The sequence below is a fragment of the Microcaecilia unicolor genome, chromosome 7, assembly GCF_901765095.1.
Source record: "Microcaecilia unicolor chromosome 7, aMicUni1.1, whole genome shotgun sequence".
NCBI lineage: Eukaryota > Metazoa > Chordata > Amphibia > Gymnophiona > Siphonopidae > Microcaecilia > Microcaecilia unicolor.
The window spans coordinates 145,196,155-145,221,631 of NC_044037.1; the positions used below are offsets into that span (position 1 = coordinate 145,196,155).

A 25,477-nucleotide genomic window follows, 5' to 3' on the forward strand; every position below is an offset into this window, starting at 1 on the left:
GCCCCCACCGCCCCCCCTTGGTACGCCATTGTTCTATTCGCTTTCTTAGCCGCAGCAGCACACTAAGCAGAAGGTTTCAGTGTATTATCAACGACGACACCCAGATCTCATGACTCTCCAATTTCCTCTGGAGTCTTTCATGAGGTACTTTGTCAAACGCCTTTTGAAAATCCAGATACACAACATCAACCGGCTCACCTTTAGCCACATGTTTGTTCACCCCTTCAAAGAAATGTAATAGATTGGTGAGGCAAGATTTCCCTTCCCTAAATCCATGTTGGCTTTGTCTCATTAATCCATGCTTTTGAATATGCTCGGTAATTTTGTTCTTTATAATAGTGTCTACCATTTTGTCCGGCACTGACGTCAGGCTCACCGGTCTATAATTTCCCAGATCTCCTCTGGAACCTTTTTTAAAAATCAGCGTTACATTGGCCACCCTCCAATCTTCTGATATCACGCTCGATTTTCTTAATATTTCTCATGTGTATATTATTTTTAATGTGGTTATTTTGTAGTAATTTGACAGATTCATTAATTATTTTGTTTACTTTGATTTGTTCATTGCCTCTATCAAAAGACAAGCAATTTGACACAAGCCACATCAGCACAGTCACATTTCACATTCTTTCAATTCTCCTCTAGTCATTTTCTACTCCTGAGTTACAGCAACCAATTTCAAATCAAATTATACCTGTCTCTATCCATGCCAACATCATTCTGCTTCCCACCCCTTAATCCACCTTCATCTTATAACAACAAATTTAGGGCTTCTTTTAAGTAGCCATGCTAGTGATTCCTGTGTGGCAAATGAGAGGAAGTCCATTCAGTTTCTATAGGCTTCCTCTCATTGGTCATGCGGGAATCGCTAGCACAGCTTTGTAAAAGAAGCCCTTAATTCACTATTAACTACTCATATAAAAAAATCCCTACACCTTCTTCTATTATCACCCCAAACCATTCCCACCTTCATTTTTTCTATCACAAAACTTCCTTAGCCATTACCACATACCACTACTCTAAATGACACCATAAAGATGGAATTTTCTTCCTATTTTGTATAACATTATCTAAATTCTGGGCTCTGAAAAAGCAGTTCTGGGCTGTTGCTCTCAACATCTATGATCAGATAACATCTGAGCTTCCCTAGGAAAATCCAAAGGAGCTATCTAACTTAGGTGTTAAGATCCAATTTCAGAGTTAGGATCTTATCTAGAGCCATAAAAGAGTAAAGCAAAGGGTTGAATATCTTCCACGCAGTCAGTCAGAATTTATTCTGTGGTATCATCCAATCCTTATTTAGCATTATTTACATTTGCCTTTATATCACTACATCACATCTACTAAGAAAATGTTTGTTTTGTGTTTCTGATAAAAATGTTTACATATTTTTCCTGTTACATTTGTTTTGCTCAAATTAATACAAAACCCTAATAAGAACTGAATCTATGAAAAATGAAGAGAGGAGAATATCTTACTGTCTCTCCTCGAAGTCCTAGTGGTCCATCTGGTCCTTTGAGTCCAGGATCCCCAGGTTCTCCCTGCAAAGAAAAACATGAGTTAAAAAGGTGAGGAACACCTTCTCCACCCACAATGTAAAAACTGGGGATGCCAGTTTTAATTAATAAATGCCATTATAACAACTGTGAAAATCCAAAAACCAGTGAAGCCAGTCATACACTGAATGACAGAATGGTTCTGAGACTGTCAGGAGGCTAAGGAGGGGATTCATCAAGGTGTGGTAAAAGATCACCCTTTTGTTATGGAATTTGTCATGTAGCTATACCAGTGGCATACCTAGGGTAGTTGACACCCGGAGCCGGTCATTCTTTAACACCCCCCTCCAAAATCCAGTAGTAGGCATACCGAGAATATAAAACAGGACCTATAGAGCAATTCTAGCATACCATAAGCAGTAATTTCTATGAGTCACACAAGGAAAAGAAAAGCATCTTAAACACTACAGTGAGCACTAGAACATCAATTCACCTATTGTAAAATGAAACCAGACAGAACAGTACAGTATGTGTTAGGCGGGGAGAGTCTGATAGGTACGGACGGACGGGGAAAGGGATCTTGGGGTGATAGTATCTGAGGACCTGAAGGCGACGAAACAGTGTGACAAAGCGGTGGCCGTAGCTAGAAGATTGCTAGGCTGTATAGAGAGAGGTGTGACCAGCAGAAGAAAAGAGGTTTTAATACCCCTGTATAAGACGTTGGTGAGGCCTCACCTGGAGTATTGTGTTCAGTTTTGGAGGCTGTATCTTGCTAAGGATGTTAAAAAAAATGGAAGCGGTGCAAAGAAAAGATACGAGAATGGTATGGGATTTGCGTTACAAGATATATGAGGAGAGACTTGTTGACCTGAACATGTATACCCTGGAGGAAAGGAGAAACAGGGGTGATATGATACAGACGTTCAAATATTTGAAAGGTATTAATCCGCAAACGAACCTTTTCCGGAGAGGGGAAGGTGGTAGAACTAGAGGACATGAAATGAGATTGAAGGAGGCAGACTCAAGAAAAATGTCAGGAAGTATTTCTTCACGGAGAGAGTGGTGGATGCTTGGAATGCCCTCCCGCGGGAGGTGGTGGAAATGAAAACGGTAACGGAATTCAAACATGCGTGGGATAAACATAAAGGAATCCTGTTCAGAAGGAATGGATCCTCAGGAGCTTAGCCGAGATTGGGTGGCAGAGCCAGTGGTGGGAGGCGGGGCTGGTGGTTGGGAGGCGGGGATAGTGCTGGGCAGACTTATACGGTCTGTGCCCTGAAAATGACAGATACAAATCAAGGTAAAGTATACACAAAAAGTAGCACATATGAGTTTATCTTGTTGGGCAGACTGGATGGACCATGCAGGTCTTTTTCTGCCGTCATCTACTATGTTACCATGTTACTAGTACAGATCGTCGATCCTGCACAGTCAAAGCCAACTGAAAGCCATGTCTTTCACAAACACAGATACACCCTAATCCACTATAGAATAAGTAATCATAAACTTTCTATTTAGACAAAAATTAAACAAACCCCAAGATGCTAGATTCTGCATAGAATGCAACACCATAGAAACAGAAAATGTAAATTTGAAAAAACTAACAAATACCAATCACCACTTTACAAATTAACAAGTAGAAATAAAACAAATATAGAAAATAAAATAATACCATTTTATTGGACTAATACATTTAGCTTTCAGAGGCCAAAACCTCCTTTCTCAGGTCAATACAGTATAGTGTTGTTACAGTGGAGGAGTGGCCTAGTGGTTAGGGTGGTGGACTTTGGTCCTGAGGAACTGAGTTTGATTCCCACTCCAGGCACAAGCAGTTCCTTGTGACTCTGGGCAAGTTACTTAACCCTCCATTGCCCCATGTAAGCTGCATTGAGCCTGCCATGAGTGGGAAAGCGCAGGGTACAAATGTAACAAAAACAAATATCCTGACCTGAGGAAGGGGGTTTTGGTCTCTGAAAGTTAGTAAAAATGTAATAAAATTAGTCCAATAAAAAGATGACCTTGTTTACATGTTCTATTTATAAAAATTTATTAACACATCTACAATACTACTTTATCCCAAAAGCAAAAAAATAAAAATATATATTTTATTTACAGTTTGTTGTTTCTGCTTTCCTCATCTTCTTTTCACTGTCTGCCTTCCATCCAGCATCTGTCTTCGCTCTCTCTCTGCCGTCCCCTCCATCCAATGTCTGCCCTCTCTCTGCCTTCCATCCACATCTGCCCTATCTCTCTCTTCCACATCTGCCCTATCTCTCTCTTCCATCCACATCTGCCCTCTATCTCTGCCCCTTCCATCCACCATCTGCCCGTCTGCCCTCTCTCTCTCCCCGTTCCATCCACTGTCTGCCCTTTCTATCCCTTCCATCCACTGTCTGACCTTTCTCTCTGCCCCTTCAATTTACCATTTGTCCTCCCTCTCCCATCCATCCAGGGTCTGCCCTCCCTCTCGCTCCCCCTTCCATCCAGGATCTGTCCCCTCTCTCTCTGCCCCCTCTTTTCGGCCCCAAGTTTCAGCCCCATTATCCCACCTGCCCCTAGTTCCAGCCCCAGTCCACATCTCCCACCTGCCCCCCCTTTTCAGCCACCAGTTTCAGCCCCACTATCCCATCAGTCCCCAGTTTCAACCCCAGCCCTTTTCTCCCACCAGTGCCGAGCTTCAGCCCCAGCCACTTCTCCCTGTCCCCTTTTCAGCCCCCAGTCCCCACAGTTTCAGCTCCTGCCCCTTTTCAGCCCCCAGTTCCAGTCCCCTTCATCCACATGCCTTGCATTAGGGCCCCCCTTTTCAGCCCCAGACCCATTCTCTCACCTGCCCCAGGCATGGCCCCATTTGCCTCCTGCCCCCTTCTCAGACCCCAGTTCCAGTCCCCTTCTCCCATCTGAGCCCCCTCCCCGACCCAGTCCCCTTCTCCCATCTGAGCCCCCCTCCCCGACCCATTCCCCACCTGCCTACCAGCTCCGTGGCCACCCGGCACCTGACCCAGCCTTTAAAAAAAATCCGTGAAGCGGTGGTGCAGTGCCTCGCATCTGTCTGCTCTGCGTGTAAAGGAAGCAAATCGCCTCGTCGGCCGGCCTTCCCTCACTGTGTCCCGCCCTCGCGCAAATAGAAAGTTATATCAGAGGATGGGACACAGTGAGGGAAGGCCGGCCAACAAGGTGATTTGCTTCCTTTACACGCAGAGCAGACAGACGCAAGGCGCTGCACCGCCGCTTCACGGATTTTTTTTTAAGGCTGGGTCAGGTGCCGGGTGGCAGAAGAAGAGGGTTGTCTGTTCACGGAGCTGGTAGGCAGGTGGGGACTGGGGCGCCGGTGGAGCACCCCCCCCCCACACCTGCTGACACCCGGGGCGGACCATCCCCACCGCCCCACCCTTGGTACGCCACTAAGGTATACTTCCTTGTGCTCTGTGGGCTGTGGCTGCTTGTTCTACAGTTTGTTACAACAGACTTCAGCACATCCTGTTCAATGTATCCAGAGGTCTGATAACAGTTTTATCTGCAAACTAGTACAAACCAGTTTTAGCTGGAAATATAAGAATAACTGTAGGTAAAACATGTGGTAATGACCAGACACATGGGCGGAGCCCTGTGTATGTGCAGGATTGCTGATTGGGTGATATATGTGGTGGTCCTCTGTGATGAGAAGAGTATATAAGTGACTGCTCATATACCCTATACGCCTCCTGGACAAGTTAGAGTATTATTTCCTTGCCACGGCCTATTTCCCAGGGACGTGTGTACCCCCCCCCCCCCCCCCCCCCCCCCCGTGAGGACTAAATCTTTGCAGCTAAGAATCTTTCTTTCTTTCTTGTATTCTTTCTTTTTATATCTCTGATCTCCACCAGAAATGCCTATGATAATGTAGTAATTTTCCAAACACTAATTAGTTATTTTAGTTAGGACCTGAATTTTCTTATTCTTTCTACAACCTTTCATTCTCTAACTTTGCTGAGCCTGGGTATAATAAAAATAACTTCTCTGTACTTGTATACAAACTTACCTCCTGTGCTTCTATGGTGAGTAATAAAACTTCCCTTTTTCTGTCTTTTGGTCTCTGTCTGACTTTTTCTGAGAATAGCATAGCCACGCAGCAATACACTTTACAACAGCTTGATTCCATGAATGATTCAGCAGGTTCCTGAATTCTGCCTTATAAGAACAACGCTGCTTGCGAGCCACCTTCAAGCAGCATTATTCCTGTGGGAGAATGGGGTCCCCCAGTCCGGGGGGGGGGGGGGTCACCTGGGGTTCTGTAGGGTCTGAGGGTCTTCAGGCAGGAGAAAGGCCTACTGGGGTTCTGTAGGGTCTGAGGGTCTTCAGGCAGGAGAAAGGCCTAGTTGCTCCTGCCCAGCCCGGCTTCTTCCTGCAAATGGTATCTCTAGTGGTAGTTGTGCATGACTACTGCAGGGTCCTCCTGCCTGAAGACCCTTTGGATCCCCTTGGACCTCCCCCACAGGATGACTCCCCCTGGATCCCAAGTGGACCACCAATGCCTTTTCACAGGTAGCCCCTGAGGGGCCAGGACATGTGGGGTGGGGGGATTTTAGGTGGCGGGGTGAAGGCAGGACTTAGGTGGGGAGAGACCCTCTCCATGCTCCCGGATAGGAAAATAACCCCAGGAAAAAGCTGGGGTTATTTTACCATGATTTTTGGGCCCTAATGCAACTTGCAGTGTATCGTCACAAGTTGCGTTATGGTATTGCATAGTAATGAGACACAAACCATGCATTTGAATATTTTGCATCTCATTACTAATCTGCAGCGACTTAAATATCACCGAAGTATGTTAAATCAAGCGGCATTAAGGCCCTTTAGGTTGTGTTAAGGGCTAAATAATGTGCACTGAGGCCTTAACAATGCTTGATGAATTCTCCCCCCCCCCCCCCCCCCCCCCAAGTGTTGCTGCAGTTTCAGGAAAACAGTGTTGGTAAACGATGTCTTCTGATGCCAGAACTTTCATCTTAACAATATGGATGTGCATTTGTTTGAAACGTTATTTCCCTTTGCATATCTAACCCAAAATTAAATGTCTGGTTTCTTTACGCTTTTTCACAATCCTCTTGTTATTTAACAACTTTGTGTCATCAGCAAATTTAATTACCTCTCAGAGCACATTCAAAAGCATGGATTAGTGAGACAAAGCCAACATGGATTTAGTGAAGGGAAATCTTGTCTCACCAATCTATTACATTTCTTTGAAGGGGTGAACAAACATGGATAAAGGTGAGCCGGTCAATATTATGTATCTGGATTTTCATAAGGTATTGAGAAATAGTCAGTATTCTCAATACAGAAGTGTAGATAGTAGGGTTCCCCAGGGTGTGTGCTGGAACCGCTGCTTTTTAACATATTTATAAATGATCTAGAGATGGGAGTAATTAGTGAGGTAATTAAGTTGCAACAGTAGTGCTGCCCCCCCACGCAACATTAATATTGCTTTCTTTTCATAAATGATTATCAAAAACACTGCACTTTTAGGCAATGGCACATCAGAACTGGCTTGTTCCTTTTGTGAGAGACAATGTTCAACCTTCTTAGAGGTTCACATTAGAGTGTGCACGGGGATGGGGTCAAGAAACACTATTTTGAATCCATTTTGGGAATCGTCCTAGCCTATTCCCCTTAGCTAGCCACCAGTGAAACCCTGATAGGTGCCACGGTGGGTTTTGGGGGTATGGAGATGGACTCACATTTCATGGGGTATCAGGGTAAGGTGTTCTAAGTGCTATCACTAGTACTTTTAACCGGCCCCTTGTGAGAATCAGGCTGCATGTCTGTGGCCCATTGCTCCTGAGAAGATAAAGTAATGCCCACTCTAAGATGGCATAATTTTTCCAAGAATAATAAAGCTTGCAAGGTTAAACAAATCTGTGTTATTTGATTTGCATAGTAATTGGATGCTTTGCATGCATTCACATGCTTTGCATCTCATTACTATTTTGCTCTGCTGCACTGCCAAAACATGCATTAAAGGCAAATAACACTTTCAGTAGCATAGCCAGAAATTTTAGGCATTTCCCTTCCTTCTCCCTCCAGCCGCGTCTCCCTTCCCGGCCCGGCCCCACAAAGATCTTGCAATTCCTTTTCTCCCACATAGTCTAGCACCAACCCTGCCGTTCCCTAACCCCCCCCCCCCCCTTTTTGTTGTTTTTTCTACATCCTGGGCATTGTAGAGCCCACCCCAGCCAGAAACCCACCACAGCTCACAGGTTTTCCTAGGAGCTCAGTATGTGCTATGCTGGTGCTCTGGGAGACCGGTGCATGTGGGTTGCAGGGTCACTGGGCAGGGATTCACATGGGAGGGCAGGGCGCTGCCTGCAGGATGCAGTAGCAGCAGAAGCTGTCACCAGAGGAGGACCCCAGTGCCTGACTCCCGCCCAACTTCCAGTCTTAAGCAACAAAAAGCAGGCAAGGAGGGCTGTGTGCTGCTTGCTGGAGTTGGAGGCAGCCTTGCAAGTGGCTGAATACAGGCACTGATTGGCACTCAGAGACTGGGTGAGCCTAAGCAGATAGATGCTGGAGGAGGGAGAAGGGAGAGTCTGACAGGGGGTGTGTATACAACACACATATCTTGATTGGATATGCCACTGAACACTTGTTAAATAACAAAAATCATGAGGTACTTCCCTAACTTAAGACAGTTAGGGGCAATTTTGTAACTTCTGTGTAAGTGGTGTCACTTCCATGTGCAGTTAGTAACTACTTGTCTTCATTTGCTGGCCATGCATTCAGTTTTTCCAGCTTATGTTTGCTCAGGCAGCCACAAGCTTCTGAACTGATATGTGCTTTCATAACCCACCTTTGCTCCATATGATCCAGCTTTACCACGATCACCTGAGGGCCCTGAAACACCAGCAGTACCCTAAGAAAACAAGGACAAGAACAAGTTTTGTTTCATATTTTGGGATTTGCAAAGCACATGTTATTGAAACAAGATTTTTTTTAAGGATTTCTGAGGTTTTGCAAAATGAAAGTTATCTCAATGTTTTCTCACCTGATTTGACTAAGCAAATCATGTAAACATATGACATTAAAAAGAAGTACAAAAATGGTAATATTGTCAGATTTAGCCAATGCCAAGGAAGTAGGTAAAACTAGTATAACTATGTACATAACTGTATTCCAACAAGATAGAGATTCTTTAAAAAAAAACATGTTAAAAGTGAGCAAGGCATCATTTGATAACCATAGCTATAGCTATCAAATTATTATTGATATCAACAATTTGCAGTTATTTTTACAACAGCAAATAGCAGAACATGAGGTAACATTCCCCCCAAACAACTTCCTTCTATTTAGTATTTAACTATATTATACTGAGGCATAGCCACCCTATCAGCAGGTAGAGATCTGCATATACAACATTTCAATATCTGATAACAGAAATTATTACATAAATTATGTATATTAAGACGGACTTTGAGAGGCATAATCGAACGGGGTGCCCGTTTTCCTGAGGGCGTCCCCACAGGACGCCCTGTGAAGGGGCAGGGAAACCGCTATTATCGAAACAAGATGGGCGTCCATCTTTCGTTTCGATAATACGGTCGGGGACGCCCAAATCTCAACATGGATGGTCGACCTAAATGTTTGGTTGTCCCTGGTTTTCGGCGATGATGGAAACCGAGGACGCCCATCTAAAAAATGACCAAATCCAAGCCATTTGGTTGTGGAAGGAGCCAGCATTCATAGTGCACTGGTCCCCCTCACATGCCAGGACACCAACCGGGCACCCTAGGGGGCACTGCAGTGGACTTCAGAAATTGCTCCCAGGTCCATAGCTCCCTTACCTTGTGTGCTGAGCCCCCCAACCCCCCCCCCCCCAAAACCCACTCCCCACAACTGTACACCACTACCATAGCCCTAAGGGGTGAAGGGGGCACCTAGATGTGGGTACAGTGGGTTTCGGATGGGTTTTGAAGGGCTCACGTTTACCAGCACAAGTGTAACAGGTGTGGGGGGGGGGGGGGGGGGTGGGCCTGGGTCCGCCTGCCTGAAGTGCACTGCACCCACTAAAACTGCTCCAGGGACCTGCATACTGCTGTCATGGAGCTGGGTATGACATTTGAGGCTGGCATAGAGGCTGTCAAAAAAAAATAATTTAGGGTGGGAGGGGATTGGTGACCACTGGAGTAGTAAGGGGAGGTCATCCTCGATTCCCTCTGTTGGTCATCTGGTCAGTTTGGGCACCTTTTTGAGGCTTGGTCGTGAAAAAAAAAGGACCAAGTAAAGTCGGCCAAATGTTCGTCAGGGACGCCCTTCTTTTTTCCATTATCGGCCGAGGACACCCGTCTCTAAAGCATACCCCAGTCCTGTCTTCGATACGCCTCCGACACGCCCCCGTGAACTTTGGTCGTCCATGCGACGGACTGCAGTTGAGGGCGCCCAAAATCGGCTTTCGATTATGGCGATTTGGGCGACCCTGGGAGAAGGATGCCCATCTCCCTATTTGTGTCGGAAGATGGGCGCCCTTCTCTTTCAAAAATGCTCCTGTTTATGAATCAAAATTATAATTTTTCTTAAGACATTTTAACCTCATTTTATATAGAAAGTAGAGAGCAGAATTGAGATATCCAGGTCGGGATGTGTTCAAATGTGGTATTTTGGATAAGGCTCTGCCAAAGTAGAGCCTTTTCTGCAATAACTGCAGGAATGCACATGTATTTGCCTATACATGCACTGGAAGCACTCAGTTTGCAAACACACATGTTGAAAATGAATAGCACGAACCTGGCAGCTTCCACATAGTGGTATTGGCACTTAGACTGTTTCATATGTAAGTGGTGCAATTTCCATGTGCAGTTGTCGCATTTTACAAACTTTCTTTAGAGTCGGAAGTGGTCCTGGAGGACTGGAGAAGGGCTGATGTGGTCCCTCTCCACAAAAGCAGAAGTACAGAAGAGATTGGGAACTATAGACTGGTAAGTCTGACTTCAGGGGTAAGTAAATTAATGGAAACACTTTTAAAAACAGAGAATAGTAACATTTTTGGAATCCAAAGATTTACATGACCTAAAGCAGCACAGTTTCACTAGAGGCAGGTCTTAGACAAATCTGATTAATTTCTTTGACTGGATGACTAGAGAGTTGGGTCAAGGGAGAGCGCTAGATGTGGTGTATTTAGATTTTAGGAAAGCCTTTGACATAGTTCTGCATAGATGACTAAATAAACTGATTGCCCTCGGTATGGGTCCTAAAGTGACTGACAGGGTTAGGAACTGGTTGAGTGAAAGAAGACAGAGGGCAGTGTTAAATGGAGCTCATTCTGAGGAAAAAGGATGTTAGCATTGGTGTGCTACAAGGTTCAGTTCTTAGTAGTAAGTGAAGGCACCATCACTGGTAGAAAGTCTAGGTAGCCTGTTCGTCACCAGCACATGGCTGGAATCAACTGGCTGAGGCCTCCCGGGAAAAGGAGAGCTCTTAAGTTCCAGGAGCAAAGGAGTTAGATGAACACTCAGGGCAGGGACTTCTATTGCTGGAGATTCCCCTTCTTAACAACCACATCTACTGGCAGAGCCTGATTGGAGGAGTGGCCTAGTGGTTAGGGTGGTGGACTGTGGTCTTGGGGAACTGAGGAATTGAGTTCGATTCCTGGCACAGGCAGCTCCTTGTGACTCTGGGCAAGTCACTTAATCCTCCATTGCCCCATGTAAGCTGCATTGAGCCTGCCATGAGTGGGAAAGCGCGGGGTACAAATGTAACAAAAAAAAAAAATAATGACTAGCCCAGGAGTATCGGTTCTATTCGCCTACCAACCAAAGCCCATCCCCTTTGAATTACAGCCCCGATTGACTTTTGGTAAGCTTCCTGGCAGATAAAAATGAGTGAGCCAAATGTGAACCATAAGCTCATGCAGGTAATAATGCAACTATATTAAGATGAGCTCCCAATACCATGGACCTTTATGGGTTTCTGTGTTTAACCCTAGGACAAGGGACCAACATGGATGAGGAGGATGCCATTGCTGATGGATTCAGTGTGGATGACCAGGATGCCTTTGATTCAGACCCAGAGGCTGATGGCTGAATGATAAATATGATGGAGGTGACGAGGATGAAGAAGAGGAGGAAGAAGTATCTGCTCCAGATGCTAACTAGGTCTTGGTGGGAGAGGACGACAGAGAATTATGCTGCTTGTCGGATGAGGAGGCTATGCTTAGCTACCGTGTTTCCCCGAAAATAAGACACTGTCTTATATTAATTTTTGCCCCCCAAAATGCGCTAGGTCTTATTTTCAGGGGCTGTCTTATTTTTCGGGGGAAACATCGGGGTTGGATCAGGGTTGGCCCGCCCGCCCTCCGTCGCTCCCGGAACTAACCTTACACGCCTCCTTTCACCTTCGCAGCAAGCAGCAGCAGAGCAGGCCACTCCTTCCTTCCGTGTCCCGCCCTCACCTGACGTAACGTCTGCGAGGGCGGGGCACGGAAGGAAGGAGAGGTCTGCCCTGCTGCTGCTTGCTGCGAAGGTGAAAGGAGGCGTTTAAGGTTAGTTCCGGGAGCGATGGAGGGTGGGTGGAGGGGGGGGCGGCCTTGTCCGGCTCTCGGCGGCCCTGCTTTCAAACAAAAATTTGCTAGGTCTTACTTTCGGGGGAGGCCTTATATCTACCAATTCAGGAAAACCTCTACTAGGTCTTATTTTTGGGGGATGTCTTACTTTCGGGGAAACAGGGTACCTACCACTGTGACTGATGCCACGTGCCAGAGATCTGGGTGGGTTGAAACCATTGGTGGGGCGAGGTCTAATGACTACTATGATTAATTGCCCCACCTATTTTATAGTGCTTCAGAGTCTGCCTGTCTGGGGTGGGCTTCTGGGTTTGCCCAGGAGGGTGTTAGTGGCAGATGCTCAACCAGGTATGGGGGTGGGGGTGGGGTGGAAAGGAAAGATATGCCAGACTGTGGGAAGGGGCAATAGAGACTGGATTGGATAGCGGAAAATAAGGATGGGGTAGGGGTAGGGTGGATGAGGGGTGGGTTGGGAGGATATAATATAAAAAAAATTACTTGATACCAGTCCTAAGACTATTGTTTTTGTTGGCTGATTCATTAAAGATACAATTAAAAAAAAAAGAAGAAGGCTAAAAGAGAATATGAAGAAAAACTTGCCGTGGAGACAAAAACTCATAGCAAGACCTTTTTCAGGCACATCAGAAGCAGAAAGCCTCTGAGGGAATGTGTGGGACTGTTAGATCATGAAGGAGCAAAAGGGGTACTCAGGGAGGACAAGGCCATAGCGGAGACATTGAGGGGATCTTTTACTAAAGATTATCTCAAGTTATCTACAGCAGAGCACATTTTATTCCTATGGGCCCTGCTGCAGCTAAGTTGAGGTAATCTTTAGTAAAAGACACCTTGAATGAATTATTTGCTTCTGTCTTTATGGAAGAAGATGTAAGAGATCTACCTGTACTGGAAATGGTTTTCAAGGGTGAAAATGCAGAGGAAATGAAAGAAAGCTCATTGAGCCTGGAAGACGTACTGAGCCAAATCGACAAGTTAAAAAGTGATAAATCACCAGGATTGGATGGCATACACCCAGGGTACTGAAAGAACTCAAACACAAAATTGCTGATCTGCTGTTAGTGATATGTAACCCATCATTAAAATTGGAGGGAGGTCAAGGTAACGCCAATTTTTAAAAAGGGTTCCAGGGGTGATCTGGGAAATCACGGAACACATAGATAAACATGGTTTAATGGGACAGAGTCAGCATGGGTTCAGCCAAGGGAAGTCTTGCCTCACCAATTTGCTTCATTTCTTTAATGGTGTGAATAAACATGTGGATAAAGGTAAGCCCAGTGGTGTGCTGGAGCTGGCTCGCAAGAGCCGGTTGTTACATTTTCTGGCATCTTGGGAGCTGGTTGTTTACCCAGTGCGAGCCGGCTTGCCTCTCCTCCCCCCACCCAGCAAGCTGCAGGCTCCCCCACTCCCCAGGATGTCCATCATCTCCTGCCCGCCCTCAGCTCCCTGATAGCCCTCCTTTTCTTCCTGCCATCGCCCTGGCTTTAAATATTGTATTTTTTTCTCGAGTTGCGGCGCCGCCATTGAAAGCAGCAGGCTCGCCTCCAGCCTTCCCTTCCCTCTCAGTGTCCTGTTACGCCCTCTTCTGATGTATTTTCTGTTTCCGTGAGGGCAGAACAGAACACTGAGAGGGAAGGGAGGCTGGAGGAGAGCCGAGCCTGCTGCTTTCAATGGCGACGCTGCGACTCAAGGAAAAATACAATATTTAAAGGCAGGGCGGTGGCAGGAAGGAAAGAAGGGCTATCGGGGAGCTGAGGGCAGGCAGGAGATGATGGACGACCTGGGGAGTGGGGAGCCGGGGAGGGGGTCTGGAAGAAGGCAGGAAATGTAGACTGCTGGTGTTGAGTGGGGGGAGGGGGCTAGAAGGGAGATGGTTGACATGGGCTGCTGGGGGAGGCTGGAAGGAGATGGTTAACATGGGATGTTGGGGAGTGGGGTGAAAACGCAGGAAATGTAGGTTGGTTAACGTGGGCTGCAGGGGGGAGGACAGTGTTGAAAGGCTGCTGGGGGGGGGAGATAGTTGATGTATGTTGGAGGGGAGAGGGGGTAGAAGAAAGTAGGAAATGTGGGCTGCTGGGGAGGGGGTGGAAGAAGTTGTCAAAGTGGAGGAGTGGCCCAATGAGTACTGCAGTGTGCTTTGATCCTGGCAACCTGGGTTCCATTCCCACTGCAGCTCCTTGTGACCTTGGGCAAGTCACTTAACCCTCCATTGCCCCAGGTACAAAAAAACTTAGATTGTGAGCCCTCTAGGGACAGAGAAAGTACCTTTTTATAATATGTACAGCGCTACGTATGTCTAGTAGCGCTATAGAAATTAGTAGTAGTAGTAGGTGAGCCGTCACTGGGGGGTTGGAACTGGCACTCATCTAGGGGGGCAAAAAAGGGGGCAGGTAGAGGCTGGGGTGAGTCACTGCGCTTATCCCTGTGGAGGGGTGGAGGGGAGGATAGGGGGCAAAGGAGAATCACTGGACATAGAGGGGAGGGGAGAGGAGAAATCACTGGACATGGAATGTTAGGGGAGGGCAGAGGAGAATGGCTGGACATGGATGGGAGAAGAGGGCAGGGGAGAGAGGAGAATGGCTGGACATGGATGGGAGAAGAGGGCAGGGGAGAGAGGAGAATGGCTGGACATGGATGGGAGAAGAGTGCAGAGGAGAGGAGAATCGCTGGACATGGATGGGAGGGGAGGATAGGGGCAGAGGAGAATCGCTGGACATGGATGGGATGGGAGGGGAGGACAGGGGAGTGAGGAGAGTTGCTGGACATGGATGGATCATGGAGGAGAAATGCTGAACCTGGATGGAGGAGAGAGAAGACAGGAAGGAGATGCACACGGATGGAGGGGAAGGCAGAGAGGAGAAATGCTGGACATGGATGGAGGGGAAGGAGGGAAGACAGAGGAAGTAGAAATGCTGGACATGAATGGAGGGGAGGGAAGCAGAGGAGGAGATGCACATGGATTTAGGAGAGAGAGAGGAGAAATTCTGGATATTGATGGAGGGGAGGGCAGACAGAGGAAGGAGATGCACATGTATGGAGGGGAGAGAGTTGACATGCTGGACATGGATGAAGGGGAGAGAAGAGAGAGAGAGGAAGTGAAATGAACATGGATGGAGGGGAGGAGAGAGGAGAAATGCTGGACATGGATCATGGAGGGGAGAGACGAAAAAAGCTGGACATGGATGGATGAGAGGAAAGAGAGAGGAAGGAGATGCATATGGATGGAGGGGAGGGAAGAAAGAGTTAGGAGATGTCTTGCGAGGCTGCTCTTGTAAGTCTTGGCAGCCATTTTAAAGAAGATGCGGCACAGAAAGGTCAGTGCCAGCAGCGGGCAGAAAAGATTGGGGATCTTTCCTGCCCCAAAGAATCCATTAGGCCACCAGGGACGCTGCCTTCAGGTATGCGCTGGGAGTGGGACCCTTCGGCTCTGGGGATAGGGGAGGAGGTCTGTAATAGGTAGGTGAGGTGGAGTGGGGAGCGGAGGGGAAGGGAGGATTCTGTAAAAAAAAAAGTTCTTAAAAACGCCCCTGTCTTGTGCATAGGGATGTACACAGAGGAAGTATAATAAGGGAATAACTTTTCATAGGTAGAGTAGTAATTTGTTATAAATCATAATCAGTGTGTCATTTGGATGGGCTAGTTATAGGGACACATAACCACTAACCCTGGTATTGGTGCAGAGACTTTTTTTTCTCCTGGTAAAGGGCTTCTAAAACAGACATCGTGTTATGGGAATCAGGTGCTCAACGTTCAGAGTTTCTACCTATTTATTTACTTATTTATGGCATTTTATCCCACATGAATTAGATTGGAGCCTTAGAGCATTAAAAAAAAATTCCTGGAGAGAGTAATGCATTACCCCCCTCCCCCAACTCTCTTCCCGGGTAAAGCCAGCTCTGCTATTTGGGGGGGGGGGGGGGTGCAGAGGTGGACAGGGGAGAGAGCCTGTTGTTAAAAATTTACCAGCACGCCACTGGGTAAGCTGGTTAGTGTATCTAGTGTATCTGAAAATCTAGTGTTGTTATGATTCTGGGTTGTGAACCTTTGGTTTATAGTAGCCTGATAGACTGATCTCAGGCCAATGTACAGCAACCCATACAAATTAGAAAAGAGAGGCTCAGAGGCAGGAGGATAAGCAGCATAAAATGTATTGTACATTTTTGGGATCCTGCCAGGTACCTGTGACCTGGGTTGGCCACTGTTAGAAACAGGATGCTGGGCTTGATGGACCTTCAGTCTGTCCCAGTTGTATTTTTGGGTGTATTTATCCCTCCCAATATGGTGGTCCACCCACAAATACCTAGGAGGAAATAAGTCACCCAAGGTTGCATCAGTTAGAAAAGCAATTTTATTCTCTCTACTCACCAAGTATAAATACAATGGTCAATTGCTTTTGGGAGACTAGCTGCCCATACAAAAATACTGGCTGTCCAGATTCTCCATTGAAGTAGGAAGTACACTCATTTTTACATGTCCATCCAGGATACAGGTAATATGACATTAATTACACCTTATTGGATATATGGTAATATAATGGTTAATATTTCTTAGAATTCTATTGTACGTGCTTGGCTGTTTTTAGCATTACTTAGAAACCTTGGTTATCTCCCTGTGAGACCACTCAGTTCTGCATTCTGACGATATCTTCTTGAGTGTATGTGACCTTGCCCTGTTGGTAGGCTGCACCATCCTGTTATTGAGGTTTTTGCACCCTAGCCCCTTCCTCATTTTGCTGCATGAGGGTGTCACAACAGCTCATGAGTTCTACTGTAACTCTAGAGTTCAGATTTTTTTTTTTTTACATTTGTACCCCGCGCTTTCCCACTCATGGCAGGCTCAATGCGGCTTACATGGAGCAATGGAGGGTTAAGTGACTTGCCCAGAGTCACAAGGAGGTGCCTGAAGTGGGAATCGAACTCAGATTAGAGTTACAGGCCTGTAAACTTCTCTGTCATTTTAAAATCCTGAACCAAAGTCAGGCCTTGAACCAAAGCAAAGTGGTTCAAGGACTTGAAGGACTTTGAAAGTAAGACTTTCATTAAATATGGGAATTGCTAGTGCTCCTTGCAAGTAACCTAGTCCTGCACCTAGGTGTTTGCTTTCACCTCAAAATCAAATCTTGAGCTAGGTCTTTATTACCATAAGTTCAAAAAGGACATGGTTAGTGTTTTAATTTAGGCTCTCTTAGGTTGCTGACATCCTAGAATCCCTAAGCAGGTTGGAAGTTCCGGACCTTACCTACCCGTCATGGCCACACAATCACATGAGTACTAAGAGGTGGCTATAACATAAGACAGACACTAGTGGGGGAGGAAACCCACGTGAGCAAGATATACCAAAGGTATGGTTCAAAAAGAGGGCAACAGGATGGCATGATATCAAAGTAGCAGGCTACTATTATGATCGATAACTGAGTAATTCCAGGGAAGAATGAAAAATGGTTAAAGGGTACAAAATAAAACATACTCTAAAAAGAATCTTCTGTATCTGTAATATGTGAGACAGAGGGAGAGGGGTGCATGTTAACATATATGGTACCATCTACTGGGATAGCTTGCATGCGTGCAGATATGCTGGAACCCACTCACACACTGAAGCTAATAACTTTACGGGAACCCACACAAGCAGAAGCAGGCAGTAGAACAGGAACCTGGTCTCACACTAGACCCCACTCATACGCTGGAACCCACTCAAATACTGGAACCTGCTCACACACTGGAGCCCACTCACACACTGAACATAAGAGTAGCCATGCTGGGTCATACCAATGGTCCATCTAGCCCAGTATCCTGTTTCTAACAGAGGCCAACCCAGGTCACAAGTACCTGGCACAAACCCAAATCGTGGCAACACTCCATGCTACCAATCCCAGGGCATGGAGTGTTGCCACGATTTTGGTTTCTGCCAGGTACTTGTGACCTGGCTTGGCCACTGCTGGAAACAGGATACTGGGCTTAGCTAGATCATTGGTCTGACTAAGTATGGCTACTCTTATGTTCAGTGTGTGAATGGGTTCCAACGTATGAGTGGGTTCTAGTGTGAGACCGGGTTCCTGTTCTACTGCCTGCTTCTGCTTGTGTAGGCCCCAGTGAAGTTATTAGCTTCAGTGTGTGAGTGGGTTCCAGTGAAGCTAATAACTTCATGGGAACCTACACAAGCAGAGGCAGGCAGTAGAACAGGAACCCACTCATACACTGGAACCCTCTCACACACTGAAGCTAATAACATCACAGGAAACCGCAGAAGCAGGCAGTAGTACAGGAACCCGGTCTCACACTGGAACCTACTCAACCAGAAAGTAGAAGGCTTCTCAGGAACCCACACACATGGAAGGCAGGCAATGTAACTGGAACCCACTTAAACAGGAAGGCAGAATGAGTCTCAGGAACCCAAACACATGGAAGGCAAACAATATAACTGGAACCCACACAAACAGGAAGGTAGGAGGCTGGAACTCACAGGATCAGTGGAACAGGGAAAGATAGCATCTCAGGACCCACAGAACTAGAAAGCACACAGGACAGCTAACAATGCAAGAGCCCCGAAGCCAAAGTCAGCTGAGGTTAAATCCGTCAGGCTTTCTGCGTCTGACGTCACTGCAGGGCACACGCTGGATGCTTGCCCCCACAGCCATCACTGATGCTCCCCAATGGCAACGGACGGGCTCAGCTGACTGCCCGATGCTGTGACTTGCCTGGTCCAGGAGTCACAGTAAGACTATTACAGGTATATCTAGATTTTCAGAAAGCTTTTGACAAAGTTCCTCGTGAGAGACGCCTGAGAAAATTAAAAAGTATTGGGATGCGAGGCAATATCCTTCTATGGATTACGAATTGGTTATTGGACAGAAAACAGAAAGTAGGGTTAAATGGCCATTTCTCTCAATGGCGGAGGGTGATTAGTGGAGTGCCACAGGGATCTGTACTGGGACCAATGCTATTTAACATATTTATAAATGATTTGAAAATCAGAATGATGAGTGAGGTGATCAAATTTACAGATGACACAAAACTATTCAAAGTTGTCAAAACACATGCAGATTGTGAAAACTTGCAGGATGGCCTTAGGAAACTGAAAGTCTGGGCATCCAAATGGCAGAGGAAATTTAATGTGGACAATTGCAAAGTAATGCACATTGGGAAGAATAATCCAAGTCTTGTTACCTGATGCTGGTGTACACCTTAAGAGTCAGCACTCAAGAAAAAGATCTAGGTGTTGCTGTAGACAATACGCTGAAATTTTCTGCCCAGTGTGTGCTGGTGGCCAAAAAAGCAAACAGGACAGATGGTAAAAAGACCAAGAATATTATAATGTCTCTGTAATGCTCCACGGTGCAACTTCACCCTGAGCACTGTGTTCAATTCTGGTCACTGTATCTCAAAAAAGATATAGTGGAATTAGAAAGGGTCAGAGAAGAACGACCAAAATGATGGACCTTCTCCCACATGAGGAAAGGCTAAAGAAGTTAGGTCTCTTTGGCTTGGAAAAGAGACGGCTGAAGCAAGATATGATTGAAGTCTATAAAATCCTTAGTGGTGTACAATGAGAAAAAGTGAATTGATTTTTCACTGTTTCAAAATGTACAAAGACCAAGGGACACTCAATGAAATTACAGGGAAATATCTTTAAAAGAAATAGGAGGAAACATTTTGTCACTCAAAGAATAGTTAAACTCTGGAACTCATTGCCAGAAGATGTAGCGTATCTGGGTTTAGAAAAGGTCTGGACAAGTTTCTGGAGGAAAAGTCCATAGTCTGTTATTGAGATGGACACGGGGGAAGCCACCACTTGCCCTTGGATTGGTGGCATGAAATGTTGCTACTAATTGGGTTTCTGCCAGATACTTTTGACCTGGATTGGCCACTGTTGGAAGCAGGATACTGGGCTAGATGGCCCATTGGTCTGATCTAATATGGCTAGTCTTATGTTCTACCTCAAGGAATTGCAGTGGAAAAAATTGAAAGGAGCAATTTTAAGGGCAACAAACCTTTATGTAAGGAAAGTAAATAAAAGTAAGAGGAAAAGGAGGCTGCTTTGGTTCTCTAAAGCTCCTCTTAGCTTTTTCAGATATTGTTGTCTGTCTTCCTCCTTCTGCCATCTCTCATAGTTTATAAAGGCTAACTTCTTTTTCCTTATCTTTTCTGCTACTATTTTTGAGGGAGGAGGCAATATTCTTGGAGATTATTTTGGGGTTGTAGCCTTTCTGTTTGAAGGATGCACTCAGGCTTTTAAGGGGACTTTTTCTGGGGAGTAGTCAATTTTGAATCTGATTGTAGGATGGTATGTATTGAAGGCAGAATAAAATTGACTACTCCCCAGAAAAAGTCAATTTTTTGGACACCACGGTCTCAATCAGTGATGGCTGTATACAAACATCTATATACAAGAAACCCACAGACAGATGCAGCTACCTCCACAACTCCAGCTTCCATCCTTCACATACAAAAAGATCCATCATTTACAGCCAAGCCACAAGATATCACTGTATCTGCTCTGACCCAGGGGACAGAGACAGACACCTTAAAAGCCTGAGTGCATCCTTCAAACAGAAAGGCTACAACCCCAAAATAATCTCCAAGAATATTGCCTCCTCCCTCAAAACACCCAGGGAGAATCTGCTGCAGTACAAGGAGAAAAAATCCACAGACAGAATTCCCCTTGTAGTGACATACAATCCAGAGCTGGAAAAACTGAGGAAAATCATAAGAGACCTACAACCTATACTCCAGGAGGATGAATTACTGAAAGAGATATTCCCATCCCCACCAGTACTGGCCTTCCGACAACCACCCAACTTAAAACACAAGCTAATCAGAAGTAAACTTCCATCACAGACTGAAAAGGAACAGAAGGGCACACGTCCCTGTAATTTATCCAGTTGCAAACTATGCCAAAATATTTCACAGGACCCCACAGTTACCCACAAAGGAAAGATATTCAACATAAAGGGATCTTTCACTTGCTCATCTTCCAATGTGCTATATATCATTCAGTGTAAAAAATGTAACGAAGGATGCTATATTGGAGAAACAGGCCAGATGCTTAAGACAAGATTCAATTTACATAGACATCATATGAACAATACTGGTGCCAGCAGGGTTCCCACGCCTGTTGGTCAACATTTTACAGGACCAGGACACTGTACCAGTGACTTCACAGTGAGAATCCTGAAAGGTAACTTTAAAACCATACAAGAACGTAAGACCTTTGAAGTCAGAATGATTGAATATTTTAACACCCAACAGAAAGGCCTTAACAAGGATCTGGGGTTCCTAGCCCATTATAAACCATAAAGCTGTATGTCTCTGTTGATCACTCTCCCCTCACCTATCCACACCCATCCTGTTAGAATATCAATGATATGCTTTGATGCATGTGGGAAAAAAGAACCCGAATTATAGCTACGTCATGCAAGGTTCCACGTTAGGAGTTACGGACCAAGAAAGGGATCTGGGTGTCGTCGTCGATAACACACTGAAACCTTCTGCTCAGTGTGCTGCTGCGGCTAAGAAAGCAAATAGAATGTTGGGTATTATTAGGAAAGGTATGGAAAACAGGTGTGAGGATGTTATAATGCCGTTGTATCGGTCCATGGTGCGACCGCACCTTGAGTATTGTGTTCAATTCTGGTCGCCGCATCTCAAGAAAGATATAGTAGAATTGGAAAAGGTGCAGCGAAGGGCGACTAAAATGATAGCGGGGATGGGACAACTTCCCTATGAAGAAAGACTAAGGAGGCTAGGGCTATACAGCTTGGAGAAGAGACGGCTGAGGGGAGACATGATAGAGGTATATAAAATAATGAGTGGAGTGGAACAGGTGGATGTGAAGCGTCTGTTCACGCTTTCCAAAAATACTAGGACTAGGGGGCATGCGATGAAACTACAGTGTAGTAAATTTAAAACAAATCGGAGAAAATTTTTCTTCACCCAACGTGTAATTAAACTCTGGAATTCGTTGCCGGAGAAAGTGGTGAAGGCGGTTAGCTTAGCAGAGTTTAAAAAGGGGTTGGACGGTTTCCTAAAGGACAAGTCCATAAACCGCTACTAAACGGACTTGGAAAACTCCAAAATTCCAGGAATAACATGTATAGAATGTTTGTACGTTTGGGAAGCTTGCCAGGTGCCCTTGGCCTGGATTGGCTGCTGTCGTGGACAGGATGCTGGGCTCGATGGACCCTTGGTCTTTTCCCAGTATGGCATTACTTATGTACTTATGTACTTATGATGTCCCCATACATACTTCCTACCCACCCCCATCCTCCCACCCTGTCAGACTGTCATAGTAATGCTTGAATGTTTTCACTTATATACACTGTCAGCTAGCACATTTGCTTATTTCCGATCTGAGGAAGAAGGGCAACCTTCGAAAGCTAATCAAGAAATGTATTAAGTTATGTCCAATAAAAAAGGTATCATCTTATTTTCTTTTCCATGTTTTATTTTGTTTGATTTCTATTGATAACCTGTGTTCACAACTAAAGGGCCAGTAATAGGACTGTAGAAGACAAACACAAATAAGAATAGAGGGTTGGTAGTCCCTGAATGACTTTTAGAGGACTATGTTCAAGAGTTGATGTCTAAACTAAAGGTGTACATATCGTTGAGGATGGATAGCATACATCTGAGGGTACTGAAAGAACTTAGGGAAATTCTAGCGGCTCCGCTGGCTGTCCTTTTCAATGTTTCTGTGGTCCCTCTCCACAAAAGTGGAAGTAAAGAAAAGGTTGGGAACTACAGACCAGTAAGTCTGACTTCTGTGGTAAGTAAATTAAAGGAAACATTTTTAAAACAGATAACAGTAAAGTTTTTGGAATTCAATAGATTACAGGACCGAAGGCAACATGGTTTCACTAGAGGCGGGTCTTGTCAAACAATTCTGATTAATTTCTTAGACTGAGTGACCAGAGAGTTGGATCAAGGGAGTGCGCTAGATGTGGTGTATTTAGATTTTAGGAAAGCCTTCGACATGGTTCTGCAAAGATAACTAAATAAACTGAGTGCCCTCGGTATGGACCCTAAAGTGACTGACTGGGTTAGAAACTGGTTGAGTAGAAGGCAACAGATGGTAGTGTTAAATGGAGCTCATTCTGAGGAAAAGGATGTTATCAGTGGTGTGCTGCAAGGTTCAGTTCTTGGACCAGTTTTTTTAACATTTTTTGTATGAGATATTGCTGAAGGTAAGTTTTGCTTATTTGTGGATGATACCAAAATCTTCAGTAGGGTAGACACGTCTGATGGTATGGATGACATAAGGATGGACTTATCAAAGATGTAGGAATGGTCTAGAATTTGGCAGTTTAGATTTAATGCTAAAAAATGGAGGGTCATGCATTTGGTTTGCAAAAACCCAGGGGAACAGTACAGTTTAGGGGTTGAAGAACTTTTGGGCATGGAAGAGGAGCGAGACTTGGGCCAAGAACCAAACCTTGCAGCACACCATTGATAACATCTTTTTCCTCAGAATGAGCTCAATTTAACACTACCCTCTGTCACCTTCTACTCAACCAGTTTCTAACCCAGTCAGTCACTTTAGGACCCATACCGAGGGTACTCAGTTTATTTAGTCATCTATCTGAAACTATGTCAAAGGCTTTCCTAAAATCTAAATACACCACATCTAGTGCTCTCCCTTGATCCAACTGTCTGGTCACTCAGTCTAAGAAATTAATCAGATTTGTTGATGTGATGATGTTAAGGTGGCCACACAGGTAAAAAGGTGATGGTGAAAGCTAGAAGGATGCTTGGGTGCATAGGAAAAGGAATGGTCAGTAGGAAAAAGGAGGTGATGATACCCCTGTATTCATTTAGAATATTTTATATAATTCTGGAGACCACATCTTCAAAAAGATATAAACAGGATGGAGTCAGTCCAGAGGGTGGCTACTAAATGGTCAGTGGTCTTTGTCATAAAGCATATGGGGACAAACTTAAAGATCTCAATATGTGTACTTTGGAAGGAAGCGGGAGGGGAGATATGATAGAGACATTTGTGAAGAGCCCAGCAGAACTGGAAGGAAAATCTTTAGGGAAAGACTCCAGAAGGGCAAACAGTATCCCAAGAACTTAGGAGACTACAAATCCCAGCTTCCCCATGGTAGATCATATGCCCCTTTCAGAGAGCTTAAACCTCCCCATTCCATTGAGAACATGGAGGACTACAACTCCCAGCTGCCCCAGGATAGAACACTTGACCCTGCTAAGGAGGTTAGCACGCACTACAATTCCCAAGCTCCCCAAGGTGAGGATTATGACCTTTTCAGGAGAGCTAATCAAGGGGATTGGGAGCGGCTGGAGAAGAGACATGAGGAGGAACTGATGGAGTGGCAGCCCTTAGAGGGAGTTTCTGAGGTTTCCTGAGAGAGTGTAGTTGCTGAACCAGAACCTATGGACATTTCTGCCCTGGCCAAGGTAAAGGGGGAGAAGCTTAAATGATTAATAGCATCTGTGCTCACTAACTTAATACAGATGGGGAAGAAAGATTCCTAGAAAAGAGCCCTGGAAGTTTGAGGTGTTTGAACCAACCCAGAGGCTTACTGCAAGGACTGGAGTTCGTTTCCTGAAGGGTAAGGGAAACTGGACAAGGTGCTCAAGCCTGACCTGTGTGGGCGGATACCAGGTGTTTGGTTGCTAGTATGTTAAAGGTTGGTTTGGGGGGTACCTTCAACCTCTAAATGTGCAAGGAGGTAAAGGAACAAAGGGCTTGAGTTTAAAGCACAGGAACTGTCATGCAGGAATGAACTTTAATCCAGTATGTTCAAGTGAATGGGCTTTTTTTCAAAAGACTGCGTTAACCTTTGGGGGGAGAGACACAAGATATAAGGGCTCTGGATTGGATAGCATAAGAGGGCTGCACTGGACACCTCCTGGGGCAGAGGGCCCTAGGTGGGGGCCTATGTGAACTTAAGGGTTAAGTGCTCATAACCCTGGAAAGATTGATCCTGGAAGTAGGAGTAAGAGATTTGTGTTTGATAATGGATATGATTTTGAGATATTAAAGAAAGTCCCCACAGAAAGACAGAGTGGAGTCATGTCTCTGGATTGTCAAGGGCTGACTAAGCCCCCCCAGCTGCACTACAGAGGGAGATGTTGTGACATATTTAAATAGCTATGCGGTATAAATGCAAAAGAGGCAAATCTCTTTCAATTGAAAGGAAACTCTAGAAAGAGAGGGCATAGGATGAAGGTGAAAAGAGAGAGACTCAGAAGTAACCTGAGGAAATACTTCTTCACGGAAAGAGTGGTGAATTCGTGGAACGGTCTGCCGGTGGTAACAGTATCTGAATTCAAGAGAGCTTGAGACAAGTACATAGGATCTCTAAGGAAGTGATAGGGAGAGTAGATGGCATAGATGGGCAGACTGGATGGGCTATGTGGTTTTTGTCTGCTTACATTTTTCTGTGTTTCTATGGAAAGAAGAGGGGATAAAGAGGGCACACACTGGA

The 25,477-nt window shown here is 45.4% G+C and overlaps 1 protein-coding gene across 1 annotated transcript in view; it reads right to left on the reverse strand.

The window, feature by feature from the left end:
- Positions 1-25,477, reverse strand: part of COL6A3 (collagen type VI alpha 3 chain) — a 722,910-nt gene that overhangs the window by 260,337 nt on the left and 437,096 nt on the right. Inside the window, 2 exon segments of the mRNA XM_030209050.1 lie at positions 1,479-1,541; positions 8,314-8,376. Of these exon segments, the coding sequence (XP_030064910.1) occupies positions 1,479-1,541; positions 8,314-8,376 (126 nt within the window).